At 36.5% G+C, this 25,057-nt stretch overlaps 1 protein-coding gene across 1 annotated transcript; it reads right to left on the bottom strand.

Annotated features, from left to right (window-relative positions):
* Nucleotides 1–9,667: 9,667 nt before the first annotated feature.
* Nucleotides 9,668–24,864, bottom strand: LOC134745870 (mutS protein homolog 4-like). The gene is made up of 20 exons (XM_063679965.1): nt 24,861–24,864; nt 23,684–23,867; nt 20,933–21,090; nt 19,598–19,663; nt 18,792–18,940; nt 17,911–18,101; nt 16,425–16,546; nt 15,794–16,020; nt 14,987–15,181; nt 14,450–14,588; nt 14,087–14,277; nt 13,892–13,995; nt 13,684–13,786; nt 13,458–13,574; nt 12,950–13,051; nt 12,393–12,506; nt 12,156–12,226; nt 11,937–12,074; nt 11,637–11,853; nt 9,668–10,618 (listed from the first exon to the last, which is right to left on the bottom strand). The coding sequence occupies exons 1-20, from the start codon at nt 24,862–24,864 to the stop codon at nt 9,725–9,727; spliced, it is 3,486 nt and encodes a 1,161-aa protein (XP_063536035.1). The 3' UTR covers nt 9,668–9,724.
* Nucleotides 24,865–25,057: the final 193 nt, after the last annotated feature.

The raw sequence follows: 25,057 nt of genomic DNA, 5'->3' as shown, positions 1-25,057 counted from the left end.
GGTTCGCCCTCCTATCTTTTTCCTACAGAGCCCTACGAACGCCTGTATCAGAAGAAGCAGGATTTCTTACCGCCATGCCATTTTAAATGCGTCTATCTTTCTCAAACATGCATGAATTAGGTATTTTATTTAGTAACTAGCTTTTCCATGTGACTCTGATCCTATTAGCAGATGCTTTTAGGGGTAAAAGCTATCCTATATGTTCATCTTATGAATGATACTTTTTGTTCCGCCATGTAAACAGTAATCTTCATTTAAGAGTCCCGGGCAAGCTCGGCCGAATTTCACCTTCCCATACAAGCGGAGTTTCGTTCTCATTTTAAAACTACGTGTTGGATTTTAATGAAACCTTGCATATACGATAACATGAGGTATATCTAGGTCTGTAATTAGTTTATATAGCTCTCGTAAACGTAAACGAAATAGAGCAAAAACAAGTTTTCTATAAAAAACTTATATTCGCTGTATTTTTTTACTATGGTATCTGAAGCTACATAAACTAATTAAAGCCGGGCTAGCACATGTTTGGCGCGAGAGTATCTCGTCACGACATAAAATACCCGACCCCCTTTAATTCATACAGAAAGACGGGTAGTCTATCTCGCGGCGAGATACTGTCGCGTCAATCATTAGGTAAGGGAAATTAGCTAAAATTACGGCATAATTAATGGAAGACTTTTTTAAATTGGAATATGTACGTTATGGACCGAAGTTATTTTTCATCAACCCTGCCCATCCCTCCCTCCTCTGCGTCACCCCCCCACCGGGCCCGGGCCCGTAACCCGGTTTTTCTCAATTTTTAAGGAAACCGTTCAAGATACAGAAAAAGTGTGTAGGAACGAAGTGATCCTTAATAAATTTGCTATTAATCTCTTATACACACCACAGTGCTATCACTTATAGTTTTTGTGCAATCTGTCACCAAAGATGCAAATTTTTTAGCATTTAACGTTTTTTTCTTTTTTAAGATAACTTTTCTCAAAAAATACTCACGATACCGCCCAATTTTGTTTTATTTTAGTTGTAATTTTTGGTTGTAATTTGTAGTTGTAATTTTTAATTGTCATTTTATTATTAAATTATAAATTTAAGTAAATAGTTAATATGTTCTTTAAAACGAAGTATTATTTATTATTAAACTCCTTCATTTGACGATTTTATGCCATTTTGAAAATACATCCTCGTCAAACATATTCAAAGTCAGCGAATATCCTTATTAACCACTTGTCTGTATGAAACGGACCCTAACCGAAATTCATACCTAAAGCACAACCCACAATTTTCGACCACCACATACATATGAAAAGTAATGAGCGAAAAAGATATAGATAGTTGGATTTTGCTGTTAGGACACTCTTTACGAATGGGAAACGTAAACATTTCAAAAGTTCCCTACGTGTGTCCAATGTATATGGTTCCGTGGTTACTTTTTAGGTTTCCGTACCCAAAGTGTAAAAACGGGACTCTATTACTAAGAATCTACTGTCCGTCTGTCTGTCACCAGGCTGTATCTCATAAACCATGATGACAACACGTGCGTTTGTTTTTTAAGAAATTCAGCACCTGAATAGATATTCAGGTCAATTTGGTATAAATTCAGATATTCTTTGTCAAATAAACTGGTCGGAATGTCTATCCTATCTATTCATAAACTTTGTCTTAAACTGAAACTGAAAAGTCCAGACTCAAGGTTTGTCAGAGAGCAATGGAACGCAGCATGCTGGATGTTCGTAGAACCGACCAACCGAGCATATTACATATAAACACCGCACTGCGATCCAAAACCGGTATTGTGGATGTGGGCATGAAGGTCGCAAAGCTATAAGTGGGCTAAATGGGGCTGGCCAGGGCACGTTGGCCGAATTAACGAACTAGCCACATACTGGATCCCACAGGATGGACCTCGGAGCAGAGGAAGACCAAAATAGAGATGGCAGGATACTTATTTAGAAAAGAAGTGGGAGTGTGTATTGGACAATTTGGATAGGACTAAATAGCGGTGAGAGGGAAGGCCTTTGCCGAGCAGTGGAACACTCTTATATATGTATAGGCTAGTAAAAAAACACACAAAATAGTTGACATAGACAATAAAATAAGTCCGATTGGTCTAAATTAATTCCGTGACCATAAGTGCTGAATATCTGAAAAAAAGGCATAGAGCATGTCGGGCCATGCTCATTGTAGTTCTCCGTAGTTACCCGTCCGTCACAATAGGCTGCCTTGAATGGAGCCTATTAGTAAGTAACAACATAACATAACAGGCAAAAGGGAGTAGGTGCATACCTTCGCAACGCTTTGTACATTGGTACGTCTTTTTACTCAGAAGGGAAGTTTTAGCGATAAGTCAAAAACGACTTTTCATTGAATGTCTTTCTACAGCTCTACATTCACGATATTTTTTTTTGTTTTGAACCCATGGTTCAAATGATACATAAGTCTAGGTATTTAACTCCAAAAACTGGTATATTTCACAATTTATATTCCACAAGTCTTTTTCGCTAATCTTAGCAGAACAAACGAAAGATGTACTATCCTCACAAAAAGACCTTAAACCAAACTTCACGGTAGAATATGATGGAACTTGCATTAATTCTAACTTAAGATCACATCAATGTACCATATTCTGACAAATAAATACTTTTCATTTCATTTCAAATCCCCTTTTAGTATTCAAGTCCATGTGTTTCCACTTATCGTGCCCAGTGAGCACTACGATAAATTAATCAAAGGCTAGCCGTCAAAAATCGACTATATGTCTAATTATCCAACAATCGTAGCCATTTACCGGCTATTGCTGTCAAAGTGGACAAAAGTGTATAAAAATGTATAAATTTGGACAAGTGTCATATATATCATTTAACTTATCCACTTATCATCAAATTTTAAGGTGGAGATTTAGACAAATGACATATTATCCAACGACCATGTTATGCAGTATATCATTTACCGGCTATCGTTGTCAAAAGTGGATAAGACGTCAAAACTGGATAAAATGTCAGTTTTATCATCATTTATACAGCTATATCATTTATACAGTCGAGCATCATAGCCCAGCTGGAGGCAAAGTTGGACGGTATTAAAATTGTTGAATAAAATGTCAATGGGCCGTTCTTTTTAGGCGTATGAACAATGAAATACCTCCTATAATTCGCGCAGGTGGTACAAAACTAAACATGTTTAGTAAATAAAACGTAAAATAAAATGTATTATGAGTTTTAATTTTATGAAATCACAAAATCACAATCACATTATTCACACCAATTAATGTACACCACATTTAATCTTCACAACATTTGTTTATTTTATTTTTTGGAATTAGAAATACGAAAAAACTTCGAGGTCAAAATTACCCATAAAATTATGATACTTTCATCTGGTATCCCTAACATGATTGTTATGCAGCTAAATTAAGAAGAAGATTAAAACCGGCTGACCTCAGACTCGTCCGAGTAGCTGACATATTATCACAAACAACCTACGTAATTTGGGCGGATAATTTTACAAATAATGTTTTGTTAATTTGCGTAAATAATTGTTAAATTTTTATTGAAATCGTTTGATTCTAAATTGCTTTGAGTGTAACGTAATTTTACGATGTTATTCTCACATATTGCGTTAAGAGGAAGGTGTAAAATACCGTACTTACGTGTGAAATTTTTGCTCAGAGCGGCTATTAAAGCCGATTACAGAACAATTCACCATTATTTTATCAATTCAAAACGCTAACCATCACTATGTTTTATAAGAGAAAGCACAATTTCATAGAAAACAACAATAATTAAACAAGCAACGAACAAGCATGACATGTTACGTACTTATTTGTTTGCCACAATTTCGGTTGTGGCAGCGGTGGAAAAGTGAAACTATGACAAAGACAAATAGTAATATATTGCTCTCTATCACTACTACTGAAAGATACATAAGACTATCCCGTTCGGTCATTTCACCCCACCCATCATGACCGATCCATGTTATACTAGATTCATGTCACTGTGTCAGTGTCATTGTGGCGGTTTTCTTGAATAATGCTTAAGTGTTGAATATTAAATAATAAATGACAAAAATGCCCAAAACTATACATAGTCAGGAACGGAACATTGTTAATAATGTAAATAATAATCTGCTGGAAAAGAACAGTTCGGGAAATTAAACTATATCGCTACGAAACATTTCCAAATCAACATCAGAGCTGACGTGTAAACAAATCAAAATGTCATTATAGTCTGGTTATTACGACTTAGTTATTGTAGTGTTATGTTATACAAGCGAGGAAACACAGTAACAAAAATGAGTAAGTTTGAAAAATATTTAATATGGGCTTTGGAGACGATCAATCTTGTTGATTTGACAATGTAGCAGAACCTATGTAAGGTTACGGAATATATACCTACCTAGTAACATGACCATCATCATCATTTTGGTGATCCAATCTTGGATGTAGGCCTCTTCCCTTGAATAGAGTAACATGATAGACGAAATAATTTTTCAGCTACAGAGCTGAGCTGAGCTGATGGTGTGGCTAATAGTAGTCACCAGTAGTAACAGTCACCAGTAGTAAATAAATGGGTTCTGATTTTGATTACGGCGAATAAAATATGTAAGTCCTCAGAATAATGACTAAAGCATAGAAGTCAGGCAAAAATGCTTCGCAAATATGTATACCCGTACTTTACTTCCTTACGAATTAGATAATGTGCCGAAAAGAGATGCATATAAGCTTGTTATTTCTCATTTACGTACGGTGTCATAAGTTTGATAATTTGCTAGGGATGTAACTGTGTCGACTTTTTATATCGATAAATTATGCATAAGTTTATGTGCCGTGTAAAAGAATAATCACGAAATTGGCAAATTGATAATAGTCTGGCTAATGAAAGTTGAACCTGAAAAAACGCGGCAATTTCAAGAAATCTGTAGCAGGCGGCTCAATGAAATGGAATGCGTGGAATACAAGGATTGCATAACTTTTATACTTTTTATAATTTTCATATTCTAAAAATCATTAAAAAGTATAAAAATTATGCAATCCCTAGAATCAAAGAGCCGCCTGATATGAGGATTAATGCATGTACCTAATATAGCTTTTATCTCATTTGCAGTCTACCACTCAGAACCGTCTAACTATACCTCTCGTTTTTTTATCATTAGAAAGAAGGCGAGCGATCTTAACGTGTCGTTTTATCGAAAAACACTTTGAAAATAAGTCACAACAAATATAATATACGATCATTTACATACTTTTGCTTTCATAAGTAAAATATTGCTATATTTATAAAAAAACTTGTCAATAAAAAGACACGTGGAAATGGTTTACCGTTTTTTCTAATGCTAAAAGACTAAGTATAGTTTCTAGTCATGTACAGTCAGCTGCAGAGAAAAGGCACCCCCCTGCATACAAAGTTCTGTAAATTAGTATGGACGTGGGGTACCTTTTCTCTGCAGCTGACTGTACCAAATATGAAATGAAAAAAAAAACGTTCGTGTAATATATTTTTTTTATTTAATAATAGGGAATATTACGCGAAACTCGGCGTAGGTGGCGCCACTATCACAATCTGAGGGTCTATCGCGAAACAAGAAAATCGAACTTTCGTTATCTAACATCTCTGTCACTCTTGCGTTTCCGAGCGATAAAGAGGCAGCTAGATAACGAAATTTCGGATTCGAGTTTTCCGGTAGGTCCCCTAGTTAATTAATTAACTTACATACAAACATAAATATTTAAAATACATAATTGTCTTTTGTCAATAACCAATAATTAACTACTGCTTAAAGGTCTCGTTTAACTTGCCCCGTAAACAAGTCTGGCAGTCATGAGTCGAACAAAAAATATACCCTCATATATTCCTATTACTAACCAATTAAATCTAAACCTTACGTTAAGACCATTAGGGTCGATTCTTAGTTTCATTCTTGTATTTAATTTTAGTTCACATGAAAATGCAATTGCTTATTGTTAAACATTATCATAAGTGCTTGCTTATTGCGTTATTTGTAAATAATTACTTTAAGTTAGCTATTTATAAGTTGTCTTATAAGTGAAATTTCTGTAATTTCTTAGACAATAAATTTCTTTAAACCGAAAACCTGTTAAAGGTACAGTATGAATAAGTTACTCTACGGTGCACTAAAAAAGCTAGTGCTGCACTCTGGTGGCAGAACATTGCAGTAATATCCCCTATTCCTCGTCCTTTGGAAATCTGAAATAAAAAGTTGAGTTTTGTGACCAACAATATTAATAAAAGGAACATTCATCAATGATCATTAATGTCTTTTTTATTAGGGTTCCGTACCCAAAGGGTAAAAACGGGACCCTATTACTAATACTTCGCTGTCCGTCTGTCTGTCACCAGGCTGTATCTCATGAACCGTGATAGCTAGACAGTTGAAATTTTCACAGATGATGTATTTCTGTTGCCGCTATAACAACAAATACTAAAAAGTACGGTCCCCTTGGTGCGCGCGTCCGACCCGCACTTGACCGGTTTTTAGTATTAAACTATAGTCTGGCAAACACAATCTGTCAGTAAGTAAGAACAAAGAAAACTATAGGTACAGTCGAAGGCAAAAATATCGATCCAGACAAATGGCTTAAAAATATGTGAACACGATTTTATTGTCTGAGCGTACACATATTTTTAAGACTTTGGGAATGTATATATATTTATGCCCTTGACTGTACTCATCAATTAAAATGAGACAGTCCTGGGCCAAACTATAAGAAAGCTGTAAATGTCGATGGGTTATTGATCTGAGGTCGATACATCACTATGCCAAAAATATAACCTTTCATACTTAGCAGAAAAGTTCGAAAATATATGCAAAAATCTATATAGACTTGAATGCAAGTAATAATTACATAAACAACATATCGATTTCTATGTTTAGGGTCAGGTCCTTTAAATTAATTTCTTCAAAATTGAACAAAACTCACCGATTAAAGGTTATTCGGTTCGTGCGTATTTTCTTTTCTTCCTGTATGCGATTTACAGCCCTCGATCACACAAGACATTATCACAAAGGGAACTTCAAACCATTACAAATAAAAACTCAGCACGTTTTCCAACAATCTTTCAGGAATAGCAACAATATAATTAAAATAAACCAACATGACCGCTGAAACATCCCGAAATATTTCAACTAAAATAATACGACTATGTCAAGTTGTTACAGTTGTCACCTACCTGTGAAATAACGAACATATATTTTATTTGGCTGGATTATATTATAGAACCACATAGGACCATTTGACATTTCCCTCAGTTTATCTTATGACAATACTGAAAAAAAACGAAAGAACTTGCGGATTGTTGTCTCACTCACTCATAGACAAAAAGTAATAACGTGTTGTGAATACGATATCTTTTACCAAGCTTTTATTTTTGCCCGGCTTCTTTGCTTTAGTCATTATTCTGAGTGTAAGTCAAACGAGTTGCCAATCCACATTGTTCAGACTATACTGAACTGTTGCCATATAAATGAGAATAATAGCGCCCTCTTGACAATGATCATATATTCCTGGTCAGGTTTATTTACATACAAGATATATACAGTTTATATTCTTATTTTATTTATATTTTGTTTAGAACCTTGTCACCTTAAAAAGTTGAATACACTATCTATTTAACTAACTTAGCGGTTACAGTTACGTGTTTTTAGTCACTCGCGCGACATGTTTCGGAGAGCCTAGGTCTCCATTTTCAAGCACTAACAGTGCCTGAGTGAGTAGCGGTCACGACGGATGGGCGTCACGTACCTACGTACGTACTATCTATTAATGTTAATTTTCCCTGTAAATATATTTGTGCTCTGTTTTAACAAGTGTTTCTGTGAATAGCGTGACCATTACATCTGGCGACAGTGACAGGACACGAACCTGCAATCTTCGGTGATGTTACTTCTACATAATTTTTAAGAAAAAAAAACCGACCAATGGGGGATGCCGTTGAAAGATTACTTATTGTTGATGGTGCACTCTTAGATTCCAGACAATGAAATGAAAAAGACAGCATCGTTTGCCTTATTATGTAGAAAAGGAGGTAAAACCACCCACTTTTCTAGTAGCAGTAAGGGTCGCAGTTCTAACCTAACCCAATGTTCTGATAGCATTTCGTTACTGTAAGGGTCACAGTTCTAACCTAACCTAACCCACTTTTTAGTAGCATTTCCGGGTCCGGGTCTGGGTTCGGTTCCGAGCCTGGGTCCGTGTCCGGCTGTCCGGGTTCAAGTTTGGGCCCGAGTTCGGTCTGGGTCCGGGTCCGAGTCGGGGTCCGGGTTCGGTCCGTGTCCGAGTTGGAGTCCATGTCCAGACCCGGGTCCGAGTCCGAGTCCGAGTCCGGGTCCAAGTTTGGGTCTGGGTCCATAACGAAGACAACAAATCGCCAAACGTAAACTATCAGTCATTAAAGAGTTCCATTCTGATCATCGTCAGCAGTTCCACTTCATCAAATGTCCACTTTTTAAAATAGAAATGCCGGGTTTGTTGATGAAAATACAAAAATCACTACTATATGTAGGCCTTTTACATTTGAGGAGTTCCCTCGATTCCTCATGGATCCCATCATCAGAACTCGAGCTTGACAAAAATGTGTCTTGAAAACCTAACTTACTTAACAAACATAACGAAGAGGACAAATCGCCAAACGTGAACTATTATGCGTCATTTAAGAGTTCCGTTCTGATCATCATCAGCAGTTCTACTTCACCATCGTTCGCAGACGTTTTATTCATAGGCCTGTAAAAAATTAATAAATACTGTATTTTATCAAATTTTTTAACAGGTAGACACGTTTGCGAGCGATACTCCAAAGTTTTTCCGCAAAGGTACCCCCGGCTATAGTTTTCCACTCATCTACTCGAAGGTTAGCTGGAAGAAATCCCTTATAGGGATAAGTTCGCCTTTGTACTTCCATTACTATAATTTATTTTTGTAAACCTGTTTTGTGTACAATAAAGTGATTACTACTACTACTACTACTACTACTACTACTACTACTACTACTACTACTACTACTACTACTACTACTACTACTACTACTACTACTACTACTACTACTACTACTACTACTACTACTACTACTACTACTACTACTACTACTACTACTACTACTACTACTACTACTACTACTACCCCCTTTGCTGTTCAGCTGAATTTTCAGCTAACCAATTTTTGCGGATCAGTTAAATTGTAATCCAAAATGAAATAATCCGCTTACCCACTGACTGCTTAACAAAATTTGATTAATGGTGGATCGCTTACTGCCCATCAAAAAATCAATTTGCCAACCAAATCAATTTAGAGCAGCTCATTATGACATTAATTGCGAACTGATTTTGAAACCTTAAGTTGCTGATCAAATACACATTTTGGCTGATCAAATATATATTTTTGTTCATCAAGATAGGAATATTTTGCAGATCGATTAAATAATATAAATAACACCCATTTTCAAGTCTACTATTTAAAAAAATGTTCGCTCCCGATGCAAACTTTATTCATACGAACTTTTCAAAAGCGGTGAAATCAGTTTTCGTCTATTTTTATATACTTAATGCCCTTTTACCAAGTAATAAAATATACATATAAAAGACGATCGTGAGCTATTTATCTTTGTAAGAGTGCACTGATGTGCTTGGGTCGGTAACTAAAATTTCATTTACTTAAAGGTCAAAAACAAACGTAAAATTACAAAGGTTATCGTTTATTTACATACTTGTCTTACCACTAATCATCTCTGAATTCTGGTGGTGGAGTAAGCACTAAGTCATCTAAACTAACAATTCCATTATCTAATTCCATATTAATTTCATTCACTGTCTCAGTCATTAATTCATCATCTGTTGACATTTCACTCGCATCACTGATTGAGTCCCCTTGAAAAGTGTTGGAACATTCTATTACTTGAGTTACCGCATCGGCAAGAACTGAATCAGTAAACGCAGAATCATCAGATCTTCCCGAATTACACAATTCGTTTGTTTTATCATTATCACCATCAATCATATCAGTCACGAAATTTGAGTCATCATAATTGCTGACAATTACGTTTGTGTGTATCGGGCTATCTAAATGATCATTCATTTCATTTTCTGCAGCTAATGCTTCGTCTTCAAAATCCTCAGCTGACAGGTCAGGAATTGGATTTATGTTGTCATGGTTAATCATGGTATTCAAGAGTCCGGTTGAAGATGTAATACCAGCGTCGTTTCCAAGATCTTGCGCCATAGTATTTTCATTTTCTTCGTTATCTGCTTTGTCATTCTCAACAGCGTGTGTTAAAGCATTTTGACGAGATCTGTTAGATATAAAATGATTTTGTATTGGAATTACCGCATTGCTGGATGAATAAGAATTCTTACTGAGCACAGCTTCGTTCGATGATTCTTGTCTTGTAGGTATCGATGATCTGTTAGCAATAGAATCATTATTATTTTCTTTACTAAGTCTGTCTGCTTTTAGCCTTTCTATTAAAAGGGGGTTGTCTTCTTTGAACTTATTATTTAGGTCATTGATGATATTATCATTATTCGGGTGACGCCTAGATTGTTTTCTTAATTCAGCATTAAATTCGTATAACAGTCTCTCATCAGTTTTGGCCTCAGCATTTGTGTCTTGAGGCTGAAATTATAACAGATTTAGGGAAGCGTGGGGGAATGGGTGCGAGCGGGTAATGAGAGCGGTGTCAATATAGACTTACTTAATGATAGTATATGTAATTCAGGAGTGTCAGGAATCCTTCGCCAGGGCTTGCCTCCCCGCAACCCCTTAGTTCCCCGCGATTAGTTGCAAGAGACGAATGTTTGTTTTTGGCTCCGCGGTTATAAAAAATATATAAATTTTATCATTGTTGATAAGGATTAAAATATATAGATTCTGCTTTGTATTTACACGAAATATATGGCTAAGTCTATTTAATCTTCAGCGCTACTTTTGAAATAGCAACTGCGAATCATATATATTTTCTTTTTTTTGCACGGGGGTGATATGCGGCTACTGAGAGCCTTCATAGTACCATAGCAGAATTAGTTTAATTTAGCTCCTATTACCCCAACGCAGTTTATAATTGTTTTCTTATATATTTGACATTATTTACCTTTTTAAATGCCACGAAAGATAGACCTTAAAACGACAAAAGCTTTTTAGACAGTAGAAACTGTAGAAAATGTAATTTAAAACTATTTAAGATAAAATTTGTTCTTTGGCTCTGATTACCCGGAGTGCGGGGTAATGGGAGCGAATTCAATTTTTTTGTTTTTCGTGTCTAAACGATGATGATGTTTTTATTTCTGTGTTTTTTTCTCTGATTATGGATAGCCAGATAAGCAACGCTTTCGTTCATAATTAAACCATTTTTTAATTACAACAAATATAAAAGTTATTAATAAATATCCTTAGTAGGCTCCAATTCCCCCACGCTCCCCTACTTAGGTAAGTACTTAGAGATTACTTTTAGTTAATGGTATAATATAGATAGCATTATAGTTGGGCAAGCCAATTCCGTCAGTATGCATAGAGGCGTGAAAATTAAAAAATGAAGGCGTGAAGGGGTTGTCTTCCCATAAAAAAAATTAATACCTCGTCTTTCTCTACTGACAAAGTGGGTTTGCCAGGGTATATTATTCTCGTTTGCACATACCTTTCTGCTTGCATTTATAAGTTCTGCAAGCTCCCAAGCCAATTTGACAGTACCTTCAGGCAAGTTTGTTTTCGCCGCCAGAGACAAGCCATAATTTTCTATGGTAGTGACACCAGGATTTATTTTATGTTCGTAGATTAAACGTTTCTCGGTCATTTGCGAGCTAGTTGTCTGCGTTGGCGAACTTGTTATTTCTTCTTTTACTTCAGTGTGAAGGCTAAAAATAGTCCTTATACACATTTCTTTTCTATGTAAGATATTTCATTGCTTTCAATATTAGGTACTTTTTTGTGAACTTACTTGACCACATTGAAATACAGGTCCTGTAGCCTTGTCAGATACATGAAATGTGTTGTAAAGAAAGTGAAGGCATCACTTGCAAGTAATTCTTCACATATAGCCCAAGCTATACTCGTTCCTTCCTCAGTTGATGTTCCTCTGAAATTTATGTTATTTATAGGTAATTTATTTCTCAATTGATTTTTATTTAATTTATTTATATTTACAAAAGTATCTGACCTACAAAGTTCGTCAATTATCACCAAACTTGATGTCGTCAAACCTTTCAAAATATGTTGCGTTTCCTTCATCTGAAATCCGAGAACTGGTAACATTAGTAAATAACATAATTTCTCGTTTCTACCGTGAGCAACTGAGCAATTAAATGTTCTTGGGCTTGCTTATGTTGAATTTAGCATTAAACTATGCCCCGATTCAGAAGAAAATGAAATCCCAGAAGTGTATTTTATTTATTACCTCAACGACATAAGTAGAAGCATTCATTTCAACACTATCGTTGAAGCCCATTCGTGAGAAGACACGGTCACAGATTCTGAGTACTGCGTTAGTTGCTGGCAAGAAGCAACCCAGCTGAAACAATGACAAATCTGTGTCATAAGTAGTCATAACATAAAAATATAGAAAAAACAAAATCATTCAAAAAAAACGTTTTTCTTGTAGGTATATGTTCAGTTGCACCCTTGCACCTATTTCCACAGATTATTTCTTTCAGTAAGTAAGTACTCCTGTTTAGTGACAGAGGGATGGATAGAGTTCTTTACATTGTGCTTCTGTTAGTTGCAGGGGTTAACTTTGGTTTTTTTTGGTGCTTTTTTTAGTAAAGTTGACTGGAAGTTAAGTTAAGAAGAAAGTGATAAGTTCGCCTTTGTTGTATTTAATTCTCTTTGTAACTATGTTTCTTGTATTTGTTTTTCTATGTATAGGTACAATACAAGAACATACATACATACTTTTAAAGCAATAAATCAGACTAAATTATGTTTAACTTAGTAAATACGTATAAAAAATCGAACCTGCGCCATAATTTGTAACACAGCAATCTGTTTTATGTAAATGCTTTTGCCGCCCATATTCGGACCAGTGATTATAGTGAAATTCTGTTCAGGACTGGCGTACTGAAATATATGAAGCCATCTTAAATCCGTTCCTATTAATAATATGAAAAATACAACACCTATAGGCATATAGAATCGAAATGACCTGTAAACCGATTTATATATGCTCATAACTAAAGTCTGTCAAACAACTTTGTCAGTAGAAAGAGGCGCGAAATTCAAATTTTCTATGGACCGGTAACCGTTCGCGCCTATTTTTTTTTAATTTGCCGCTTTTTTCTATTGTCTGAAATGGCTTGACAGACTATATTAGTACATACTTTATTAGAATAACTACAATTACGAAGACAAACAGGAAGTCCTATACGACCTAACCTAACCGCTTGTGACATCCCCTATTAAATGACTAGACCAGATTATATGTATGAGTATGGGACTAGATTTTCAAGGTTACAAGGTTTCTTACGATATCATTAGGGACGGGCATGGTTTGCGTATTGTAGTCCAGAAGTGGATGTATGCTATTCCGAATGTCCAGGTAATCGCTAAAATCCGGTCGAATGTAGGACCCCACTGTGCTTGCCTAGAAAACAGTGATGTAAGAAGTGAACAGTGAAGGTCTGGCCACCTTAGAATAGAGCTAGAATTACAAGTAACAAGTAAAGGTGTAAAACTTAAGTAAGATATCATACTTGAGCCATGGCCAGAAGAATATCCAACTCTGCAACATTTTCGCACAGAGTATAAAGACTAGCCATAAATGGTCGTAGGTCTTTTAGCAGGCTCCCAATCACACTAAAACATAAGAAAAATGGCACATCGAGTCTAAGTCATTGTTCGTAGGTTTATGATTATGACCTTATATTATAAGATATAAAAAAAGAAAGTGGGGAAAGTTACATGTTGCTCATTTTCTGTATTTCATTTAGAGACTCTTTAGCTTGCTGATCAAGAACCACCAACTCTTCTGTAGTCATAGAAATCCTGCTACCATTGTTTTGGACCTGCAAAATTCGGAAGTTTTAACAACTACTTACATACCATATCATATTTTACTTGGATTTGAATTTTCTATTTAGAAAATAAAATAAAAACCTGAATAAAAATCGGAGGCAAGTCTTCAACGTTGAAAGTCCTTCTGTTTTTGGGAGCGATTGTCAACACTATGTGGAATCCCTTCATCATATTCTGATTTAGCCTTAACGCCAAGTCGTATGATTCTCCCAACTGCTCTACTATCTTCTGTATGTCGTCTATAAGTTCCGAGTAAGTTCTTCGGGCTACGTCTGTGACGTCAATAATGTCTTTATTTGTTTAAAGTTTACATTTGTGATAGTAAACAAAAAAGTCAATTAACGGCATAGGTAGGTACACTTTTTTATCTGTCAAAGCAGATAAGAATATATACTTGAGGTCAAAGGAAAGATCAAGCAGTAGTTAAAATTACTGGTGATTTACCTAAAAGTCCATTGATGTCTGGCTTCACAGCAAAGCAGCGCTGCAGACTACCCATAGCGCCTTTCTCTAAATGCGCATCGTCTTGGATTACGTTCTTGATTCTTTCTGCTATTTCATTGTAGTGTGGGTTTTCAAAATCCTGGTGATAAAGTGAAAATTGAAAAACATTAAAACAAGATCTCGTGACTCCCCTCATGTGATTCCCCTCTTGTATGGGTAGATCCCCCTAATATAATAACTATGAGAGTAACTGCCAGTTGCACCATCCGCACTTGACAGACTGATCAACGTCAACCGGCGCGTCGCGGTTGTTTACTATGATACTTTCCATACAATAAAATTTAACGAAGTTTGGTGCAACCGACCCTAACTCTGTTTATGTCTGTCTGTTTCCGCTTCACGCTTAAACCAATTTAGATTAAATTTGGTATGGAAATACTTTGAGTCCCGGGAAAGGGCAAGAATAGTTTTGTCACGAATTTCCACTCTACGCAGATGAAGTCACGGGCACAAGCTAGAAATTGTTTTTAGAGTTACCAATTTCATTCTCTTAAGCCTTCCACTATCCGCAGGCTGGAGAGCTTCAACCAGCTTTGGTACCATTTCCATTGTAGTCTTTAGTAGCAAAGTTTGGTTCAACTGCGCCTCCCCCATTATGTCCATGTTTTGATTTTGCTGCTCAACGCATAGTAACAATATCCTATCAATGTCCGATAATTTCTTGAGCACGTCCTAAAATATCGTATGTTCAGTGAGTCATAAAAATAAGATATGAATTTATTCGTGTATCAAACGTTGTTTACGAAAACTGTGGATTGAGTGTTTTCTTAGAAATTGTTATTGGAAATTTGGCAAGCCCACTTGAATAAAATCGCATTCCCCTCAGGTGTGGAAAATACATTTATAAGTAAAGTAGGTAGGTAGTTGATATCAGAATTTCACCTTTATCCTTGTATTGTTGTAGGGTTGTAGTTTGAAAATTGTTGGGGCCCGAGGGGCCTTTCCATTTCCACAACTGAAGGGCAATTAAATCATTTTTGGTTCTTGAGTTGTGAACATGTACAGATAACATCATATATTATGTTTAACTTACAATTATGCACCTATTAACCCTTTGTAATAAGGCGAAAAACACATTTTTGACGTTGACTTATAGCTGGCACACCGTAAAAGGGCCTCAAAAAGGTAGACTTTTGCTAAGGTACTCCTGAGTCCTAGGTAATTTTAGATTGAGAGATATATATTGGATGAGGGCAGTAAGGATTATTTGATGTACTTAGATCTTTCGTGGAAGCCATATTGTTCAAAGATTGATATCATATACATCTAATGATATTTTATTACCTGTAATCCGATCATTAACCCCGCTTCATTCTCCATCAAGTCCTGGACAGCGTCTAGTCTATTCTCAATAATTTCCTTATTGCACGAGGGCTGCAGTATAGCGGCTCTTAACGCCCTGATCCCACCGATGGTGTATGTCGGTCCTAATACGCCTAAGAGACAGCAAGTTGCGCCAGCAGAGGAAACTAATGGCTGGACTAGCTCTAGTTGCGTTGCTGTTCCAACATCTAATAAAGAAATATAAATAAAGGGTTTTCCAGGAGGACAAAGTTCAAAGTTCAAACTGTTTTTATTTGTGAGTATATGACAAATTGTATTAAGCTTCGAAACAAATTAAAATTGTATTGGGTACGGTCTTGTGGTAGCTCAGATGGCAGAGCACTGTACTAATGATCCAGTGGTCGTGTCGTGGGTTCATTATGGTTCAAGTCCTACCCAAGACAGATAATTTTTCCACTTTTAATTTGTTTCTAAGCTTAATAGCATCGTTCGCAGACCATTCTGTTTGATACAAAATTAATTAAGACAAATTGTATCTTAAAAGGAAGGCAAAATAAAACAGTGATTGATTATTTTTAAAGACGCTTGTCTTATATAGTGTCATGGAAAGTTAATTTGGAGCCAGCCGTACCAATGATCATAGTATTTTCAGAAGAATGATAGACGATCTTCAGTGACTCCCTCGCAAAAACTATGCACTGGATGTATTCCACATACTTAAGAACTGCAGCCGCCGCTGTTAAAGCGTAGTGCCTAAAAAATAAATAAATATTAAATTCATGAGTCCAAATACGTAGAACGAAATGCTAGATGTCTTTATGTCTTCTATATGACAGTAATCTCCATATTAGAAATGTGAAATCTAGTTATAACCGAATGAGTCTGAAGTCTACTGGTTTTTGATTCTAACAATCACCACCACGCCACTGAATAGCTTGGCGTAGACTTCAGACTCATTCGGTTATAACTAGATTTCACATTTTCATCGAAGAGGACCATGCAAAAAAACTTTTAAGCCTCATGCGAGCCTATACAAACCTAAAATCTAAGCCTACAATCCGAGTTGTCTAGATTTCTCCAAATACGTTCATCCTACCGACTGCGCCAATGTAAATAAGATGATGTTTTATTAGAAAGTTATCTTTATTATGTTCAACCCTGTGGCTAGGGTTGCCACCCATACTATAATCATAGAGTAACTTATACTACAGCGGTACTGTCATAGTAAATTTTGTAACCCCAGTAAATTCACTGCCATCTGTCGAGACACTTTAAAACTAAAAATAAATATTTATAAAAATACGATAGAATGTATTTAAATATGGATAAATGATTTTTTTTATTTGCATTAATTATTTTTATGATTTTGACCCATGTTCTTTCACTGATATGCGTTAAAATTATAAATAACAAACGAAACCGTCAACGCCCTCTATACGAGTGTAGGCCAAACTAGTGGCGCCCTCTGATCGAGAATCAAATTTTCGTGATTTTCGAGGCACGTTTTTTCCTTAGACTGTATCCATCTATTACGGAGTTATATCTATCTTTGCTATAATATATAGTATCGTACTATATTTTAGTCCCTTGTACTATATATTATACAAAAACAATATAGTATGAAAAATACTATATTTTTATCACTCAAGAATGGGGTATACAAATGTCACCGATATCGCATCGTATGCGACTTGGATTTTTAATTCGCCTCAAATCGGCGTCCTGTTTGTTTCAAATTTCCCAGTAAATACTATATTTTTTCAATATTTTGACAAAAATACTATCTGTATAGAAAAAAGGTGGCAACCCTACCTGTGGCTATCCATGAAGCCATCTTGACCTCAAGTGGTGTTGCCATAGTCTCTTATTAATTACCCTCTTACAGTAGAGATTAAGTAAAACCAATCACGCTTGCATAATCATAATGCTGAACACCGAAAGATAATTTCATCATAAATTATTGGTCCCTTATCCATTGATACAGTATTACCAAGGGTTTACCGACAACATCATAAAAGCAAAAATCGTTATCTGCTTCTCTATCGCTCGAATATACAAGAGCCATAGCGAGGCCGTAGAACGCTTCTACCTTGAAAACACTTTAAAACCATACTCACTTATGCACAACCTGAAGATACACAGCGCTGTACTGCGGCGCGCACAATGTCTGTATATGCTGTCGACCAGCACCAGCATTAAAATGTTTTCGCTGCACCGTAGTCAAGTTCAACGCAGGGTATTGGTCCCGTATAAGCTGATATAGTTGGTTAGGCTGCACGCCTTCGCAGAATGTGTTGGGGACTATTATCTGTAGATTGGTATCTTTATAGCCTTTAGGTAACGTCAATGGCAATTTTTAAAGCCGGCAACAGAAACTGGTACTGTAAAATTCACCCAACTAATTTTAAAACCCAGTTTAGCTACTTTACTGACTCGGATCAGATTCGGTAATCTTATTTTGAATTTGAAACTAAGTAATTCAATTGGCATAGGAATCGTAGCTTATCATACGGAATCAACAATAGCTTGAGGGAAGGATTTTTGTTCGGGTTTTGAGTTATGGTTAACTATGCCATTATGGTGCTTAAACCCATGCTTGTCCAGCCTCGGCAAGCATTATAAAGCACATGCCTACATCCAATCTCATCACTCATCTAAGATTGAATTTCTATCTCATAAATAGCTAACATATTAAGTACCTACCTATACCTACTCGATTCCTATTATAAGGGAGGGAAGCATTGGTCATCTTGTAGGGTTTTAAGTACCTATTGTCTTCATATGATATTTCAAGGTAAATATACGGTATTCAATTAATAACATGCGGGTATCGATTAAACATAATCATACCCAGTTGTAGATAAACTAAAACAATTCAGTTTGACTCCATTTGTCTTTTACGTTCGGTTTGGTATATTATCATTAGATAATGTTTAGTTCTATTTTGAAAATAATGAGAATTATTTACAGGGTTCGCGACAAAGACTTTACCACTTACTTCAATAGGATTAAAGTAGTTAATCTTGGTCATGGTGTGAGTGTACAAGAGTGAGTCGCTGAACTGACACAGCACCAAGTTGGGGTGTCTCAAGTCCACCGCTGCCATCCCTATCTCACCTCGCGCCATACCTCTACCTTCCGATATTGCTGTAATTGAAAATAACTAATAATAATAAAGGAACTAACTACGCGGGTTCAGCCACCCCAGGGCCGGCAAACTGCATTTGGCTCTTCGGAGATATGATTGTGGCTCTTCACGCAACCCTAAAAAACACTTTGTATTCTTAGACCACTTAATAAAACATCATTTGCGGCTCTTCGAGCCGCCTTAAACGGAGGGTCATTTACTGCGGCTTACTCTTTTTCTCAAGTTTGCCGAGCCCTGAGCCACCTAAGGAGCATTTTAGCGAGCGCCTCTCTTTCCTAATACCTATTTAGCGGCAGCCTATCTGATATACCAAATTCCCAATACGCGGTCAAAACTTTTAGGGCTTCATCGTTTACCAGTTGTGCACCCTATAGACACTCTCCTTACATCACAGACTTCCACAATCAATCTAATGTCATAATTCATAACCTTTAAAGGTTCTAATCGGTAACAAATAATTATAAAACCGAAAATATACTTCCATAATCGGCTTTTAGGTCACCCTTTTCTACACTGCAAAAAGAAAATGTCTTTTTTTGTTTGTGTTGAGTTGAGCATTATCAAAATTGCTTAGTCATTATCAAGGTTTATAAACCAAAAAGTTAATGTTTAATTAGTCCAGTCTTATATAACTCTAGAATCTATCGATAGCTTACCTAAAATGACGCTTGCTTCTACGGCAGTACTGGATGATCGAGCTGATCTTGTGCCGCTGTATCCACCTGATAATAAAAATAAAAATCATCATCAACATTCCTACCGTAAACAATACGTCGGCTGGTACGGCGTTCCTTCCATGGATAAAAGGGAATTAATACATATAATTATACGAACTACTTTATAACTTTTTCTAATCCTCTGCTCCAGAAAGTTAAGTGACCAAGTCCTCCAACGGCCGAGGTATCCTTATTCAAGTATACAGAGTATACTTCGAATGAGGATACCTCGAGTCTCGAGTATCCTTATTTAAAGTAGCACGAGTGGCAAACACAAATCAAAATATTCTATACAAATAATTTGATTTGTTCCCTAGTTGTTGCTATGATTAGCTTCATTTGCTTATCGATTGTAAAATCTTTGTCATAGCGGGGTTATTCCGCGCGGGGTTATCACTTTAGCAACCTTTCTGTGATAGGTATAAATCTGACCATCTAGCATGAGTTGCGCAGGATGTATGGAGTCGCGCGCGAGAAATCATGTGTCGGTCGACTCTTCGCTATGAGACCGTTCGCTGAAACGACTATCGGGACAATATTAGTCGAATCAACATCCCACATGGCGGGTAATCTCGTGAGCCAAGTCTAGGTACTTACTGGACTTGTACTTCTCGGCTTTCAAGAGATTCTCATCATGGGGGATGGTCATGTCTGACTTTCGTTGCGATCGATCTATTATCACAATGTCAGGCTTATTGGCTACAATAGTCCTGTCAGTGATGATATATCGATCCCAATAGAGCGTGGCACAACAAATATTCTCGAGAACTGGCGCAGGTAAATACTTGTAGTACGGTACTTCGCGGTCCATAAGGCCCCGTATAGAAGAGCAAGTTGCTGGTGAATAACTGGCTACGAGATTATGTCTGTGCAAGTACTCGCCGTTAGCAAGATGGTTCTCATGCCGGAAATGATATGCCTGAGTGACTCTCCGGGATGGCGGCATGCCCGACAAATGTCGACCGTACCGTACTTCAGACTTCAGGTTACATTTCCGATACATGTTCGTCATCATAACTTCGTCCGCAATTGCACAGGCAAAACTCTCGGTTTCTCCGAAGAGGTCCCCGAATCGTAACCAGTTCACCGATGCGAGCAGGTCTACGTCGGGTCCCATGAGGGCCTTGTAGAACCACCCGTGTACCTTCTTGCTCTCCCATATCGTCTTACGGTCCGCTGTGCTCTGTACCACAGGTTTGCGCCAGTTCTCGTTTGCTAAGGAGAGCGGCGTGAGGTTCTTGTCCACTGCCACCACATCATGATATGATATTTCACCTCTGCTACTACTGCTGATGTATCGCAAAGCCTGTGGTCTGTTTCTGGGGGTGCAGAAGTCAGAGTCGGCAGCCGCTGAATCGCTGGCGAGTATTCTGACTCTAACTTTGTCACTGGATGATGACTCTGGTTTTGTGGAACTTGAAGTAGGCAATAGTCTGTGTGATAAGAAAAACCCATGTTTTAAGGCGAAAAGGGGGAAATAGCTCAGAATGACTTAACGGTACGAAGAAAACCTACAGTCTGTAGCGGCACTAATAACTTGTACCCACGGATGAATTTGCACATCAGATACGTGAGGGATGTGACGGAGTTAATGCTGCTCTGTGTATATACTATAATAGATAGATAGATCATAGATAGATAAATCATTTAATTGCCGGCTGCAAAAACACACTATATAAATTTACAAGACGAATGCAGCTAAGTAAAAACATTTTTAAATCAAGACTTAAGAGGTTGCTATTGTTTACAACGCATGACTAATTGAGTAGTTTGAATAATTAAAAATGTAAGAATAAATATACAGATAGGTTAATATTATAAATGCGAGTAACTCTTTTACTGGCTGTTTGTCTGTAACCTCTTCACGCTTCTTCTTCTTTTCGTGTCGTGGTTCCATTTTTATACGCTTAAACCGCTGAACCGATTTAGATGAAATTTGGTATGGAGATATACTTATTTTGAAGCCCGAGAAAGTTCTTTCTCGTTAGGATTGTTTTTATCGATCATCTTCACCCCACGCAGGCGACGTCGTGGGTAGAAGCACGTAGAAGCTAGTACCTAAATATTTCAACTCTGTATGTATTAGGTATACCTAATATTCCTAACGTTTTTTATATGATAACTACTTCAAGAATACTTTTTAAATGGTAATATAGAAAAAGCAGATCATAAAATTCACAAACAAACAGTCTTTAGTTAGATTAATGATGAAATTGAACCTAACGCAACATAATTGTTTGTTTTCTCTGACCTCGGCTGCATCACTAGGCAGACGAATGATCGGGATGATGTAAGTAACACGAGTGGTCATTCGCCGATAGCGAGTGCGGCTTTGACTGTAGGCTTATTGACATTTTTATTCCAGTGTTCTAATTATGGATACTTAAGAGTCCACGGCAAGCTCGTCCGAATTTCACAATACGGAGTCTGTAATTAAGTTTATATAGCTCCAGTTTATATTTAAAACAATTGAATTAGAGCAAAAAAATGTTTTGCATGAAAAACTTAAATTCGCTGTATTTTTTAACTATGTTATCTGAAGCTACATAAACTAATTACAGACCTAGATATACGGGATATACTTTATCCTATTGTAAGTACAAAGTTTCAGAGCAAACTAGCTACTCGTTTTAAAATGTGAGCGTAACTACGTTTGTATGGAGAATCGAGCTTGCCGGGGACCCTTAAACAAAGCAAAATAAATAAGGTGAATTGTTGTAACTTCGAAAGCGAGGTAATTTTGAAAATGGCACATAACTATAAAACCAGAACAATTTCATACTTTAGCACCACTAACGCTACTGCGATGCAATGCTTACCAAGGCATCTTGCTTACTTTGCTACAGTACAAATTACTTCTTGCCATTTTCAAAATTATCCCGCCCCACATTTGAAGTTACCCCAAAGCACGTACCTTACCCAAACAAAGGAATTATTATACAGGGTAAGTATCTCGTTCATTATGGATCAAACGAAGGCTAATCATAGAAAACCTTAGAGTTTTAAAAAAGTTACCGATTAGCTCCATAAGCCATAACTATCAGGGGCCCATTTCTCGAAAGGTATTAGACTAAAATTATTAATCCACGAACTGTCAAATCGTATGAGTTTCCATACCATCACACTAATAATATTAGTCTAATATTGTTCGAAAAATGGGCACCTGAACAGAAGGCCTACCGCTAACATCGAAAAATCGCAAATCATTATCTGCCTCTATCTCTCTTGCATATTCGAGAGACACTCAATTTTCAGTCAAATCTGGTTAGCAAATATATATTACAGATTTTGGGCTTCTCACCTTTTTTTAAGGATATAGTCGACTTACATTCATACTTTATGAAGTAATCATCAAGTTACATAAGTTACCAACTGTCAATTTAACATAAAATCCGAAATTATCAATTTACGCTTAACGTAGGTACATGGGGGTCAAATGGGTAGCTCTTAGGATCCTTTATCATTAGCCTTAGTTTGATCCATATTGAACTTGAAATTTTGTCATAATTTATAAAAACATCAATTTTGAAACATAATGATATACCTACATTACATATCAGGGATGTTGCGAATATTCGCATCCGCATCCGCAACCGCGGAACTTCCTGCATCTGCGGATGCGGATGTGGAACAGGTAGGTACAGGAATTTCTTAGCGGCGGCGTAAGTGCTAGGTAATTTCGTCATTAGCCAATAGGAATCTCGTTTCGATTTTGTGATTCGTCGATCGAGCTCTTTAGCCTATGACGGACAGCGACAAGAAGTGAATAATTTGTTTTATTCGGACTAGTATAGTAATGCGATTGTGGGGTACCTATATTCTTGTTCAAATACTAAACTTTCCCTTTTTTTTAAATAAAAATGACTAAAGTGTAATATTTGACGTTTTTTATGTGCCTAATCTCGACCTCCGCATCCGCGGATGTGAGCCTTTAAAAATCCGCATCCGCGGATGTCAAAAAATCGGCATCCGCAGCATCCCTGCTACATATACCGTGTATAGGTATTAAGTAGTAGTGAGTCTTACTTGCGCTTTAAACTTTTTGGAGGTTCCAATGGAGGTCCCATGGAAAATTTCTTTGATTTTGATGTGCTGTCCTCATTATTACTGTTAAACTGGTAACGAGGGGCACTATTCTGAATTGAAGCTTTAACAGGTAATAATGACGAGCTTCCCCGAATTCCTGAAATGGAAATGTATACGTGTATAACTAAATTAACCACATGAATAATTCAAAATAGGTATTCGAAAATAAAAATCAGACCTCGAGAAAATTCTTTTCGCACGAGCTCATTTTTTTGTTTCGATGACTTTCTGTTAGAAATTAAAATATTTGTTTCCCGGACCACATTCATTTTACATGCGTGGCAGAAGTTTACTTTTTAATTTGAAAGCTTTTTCATTTGGCGCTCTTTGTGTCCAAATTAAGTGTCTGGCATAGGCCACTTCTTTCGAAATAGTTTGGAATTTAAAAATTGTTTCTGTTACTATTTTCAATATTTTATATTAAATGTACATATTCTTAGAAACTGAAGTTTAATGATATAAAATATTTTATCAAGAATCTCTAGTTAGAGCTTTGACTGTTACAGGCAATTAAAATATACGACCTTAGATTGGACCTCAGTTTTCTAGGCTGGGGTACGTTCACAGAATTGTATTTTTGTTTTCCAAACGCTGCACTGCAATCATATTATACTACTCTTTGACTGCAATACAACATTTTAGAACACTGGCTTCAATGAATTTTACAATAAATACGTAAGCCTGTAATTACATCTACAAAATTTTATAAAATCATTCCTTGCAGCTTGTAAATGAACCTATGAACCTACTCTCCATAAAAAAATAGGACAGCTAAAGTTTAGGTAAAAAACGCACCTGGTAACGTCAAATAATATATCCGTCTATTCCGTCTGTCACTGTCACTTCACACCACAGAGAGTTGTGAGCGGCCGTAATGTCCTAATGTCCGTATTTTGAAAACCAATTTCCAAAGTAAAATTATTAATGAAAAGTGTTTTCCAGCTTCCTATTTAGTACTTACATCAAATTGTGAAACCATAAGGAAAAGGTACGTGCCCTGTCATAAGTTTAACGCTTCTAATTCAATTTTTATTGGGTTTGATAACATAACCTTGAGCTGAATCCAATTCTTTTAGCTTTATTATCGTAAATCTATCCCTAAATCACCGTTAATTACTCATTTTGCATCTCATTTTAATATAGAATCGATGAAATATAAGAATCTAAATAAATTTGCCGATATTCGTCAAATTTTTAGACAGTATGATTCAGCGCAAATATAAACATGTACGTAGAGAGTAATTGTGCCGCAAGGTTATCCTACAAATATTATTAACCTGTCAATTATCAACGAGAACATGTACCTGTTTATTC

Source organism: Cydia strobilella, chromosome 12, assembly GCF_947568885.1.
Source record: "Cydia strobilella chromosome 12, ilCydStro3.1, whole genome shotgun sequence".
Classification (NCBI taxonomy): domain Eukaryota; kingdom Metazoa; phylum Arthropoda; class Insecta; order Lepidoptera; family Tortricidae; genus Cydia; species Cydia strobilella.
Note: the sequence above shows the minus strand (reverse complement) of the source record. Positions and strands in the feature narration are given on the sequence as shown.

Bases quoted from the DNA above. Each gene is read 5' to 3' on its own strand.
- LOC134745870 (XM_063679965.1), bottom strand. The intron at 13,787-13,891 runs GTAACTTTCCCC...CTTATGTTTTAG, and splicing joins ATACAGAAAATGAGCAACAT to TGTGATTGGGAGCCTGCTAA. The intron at 10,619-11,636 runs GTATGTGCAAAC...TTATAATTTCAG, and splicing joins TTATAAATGCAAGCAGAAAG to CCTCAAGACACAAATGCTGA.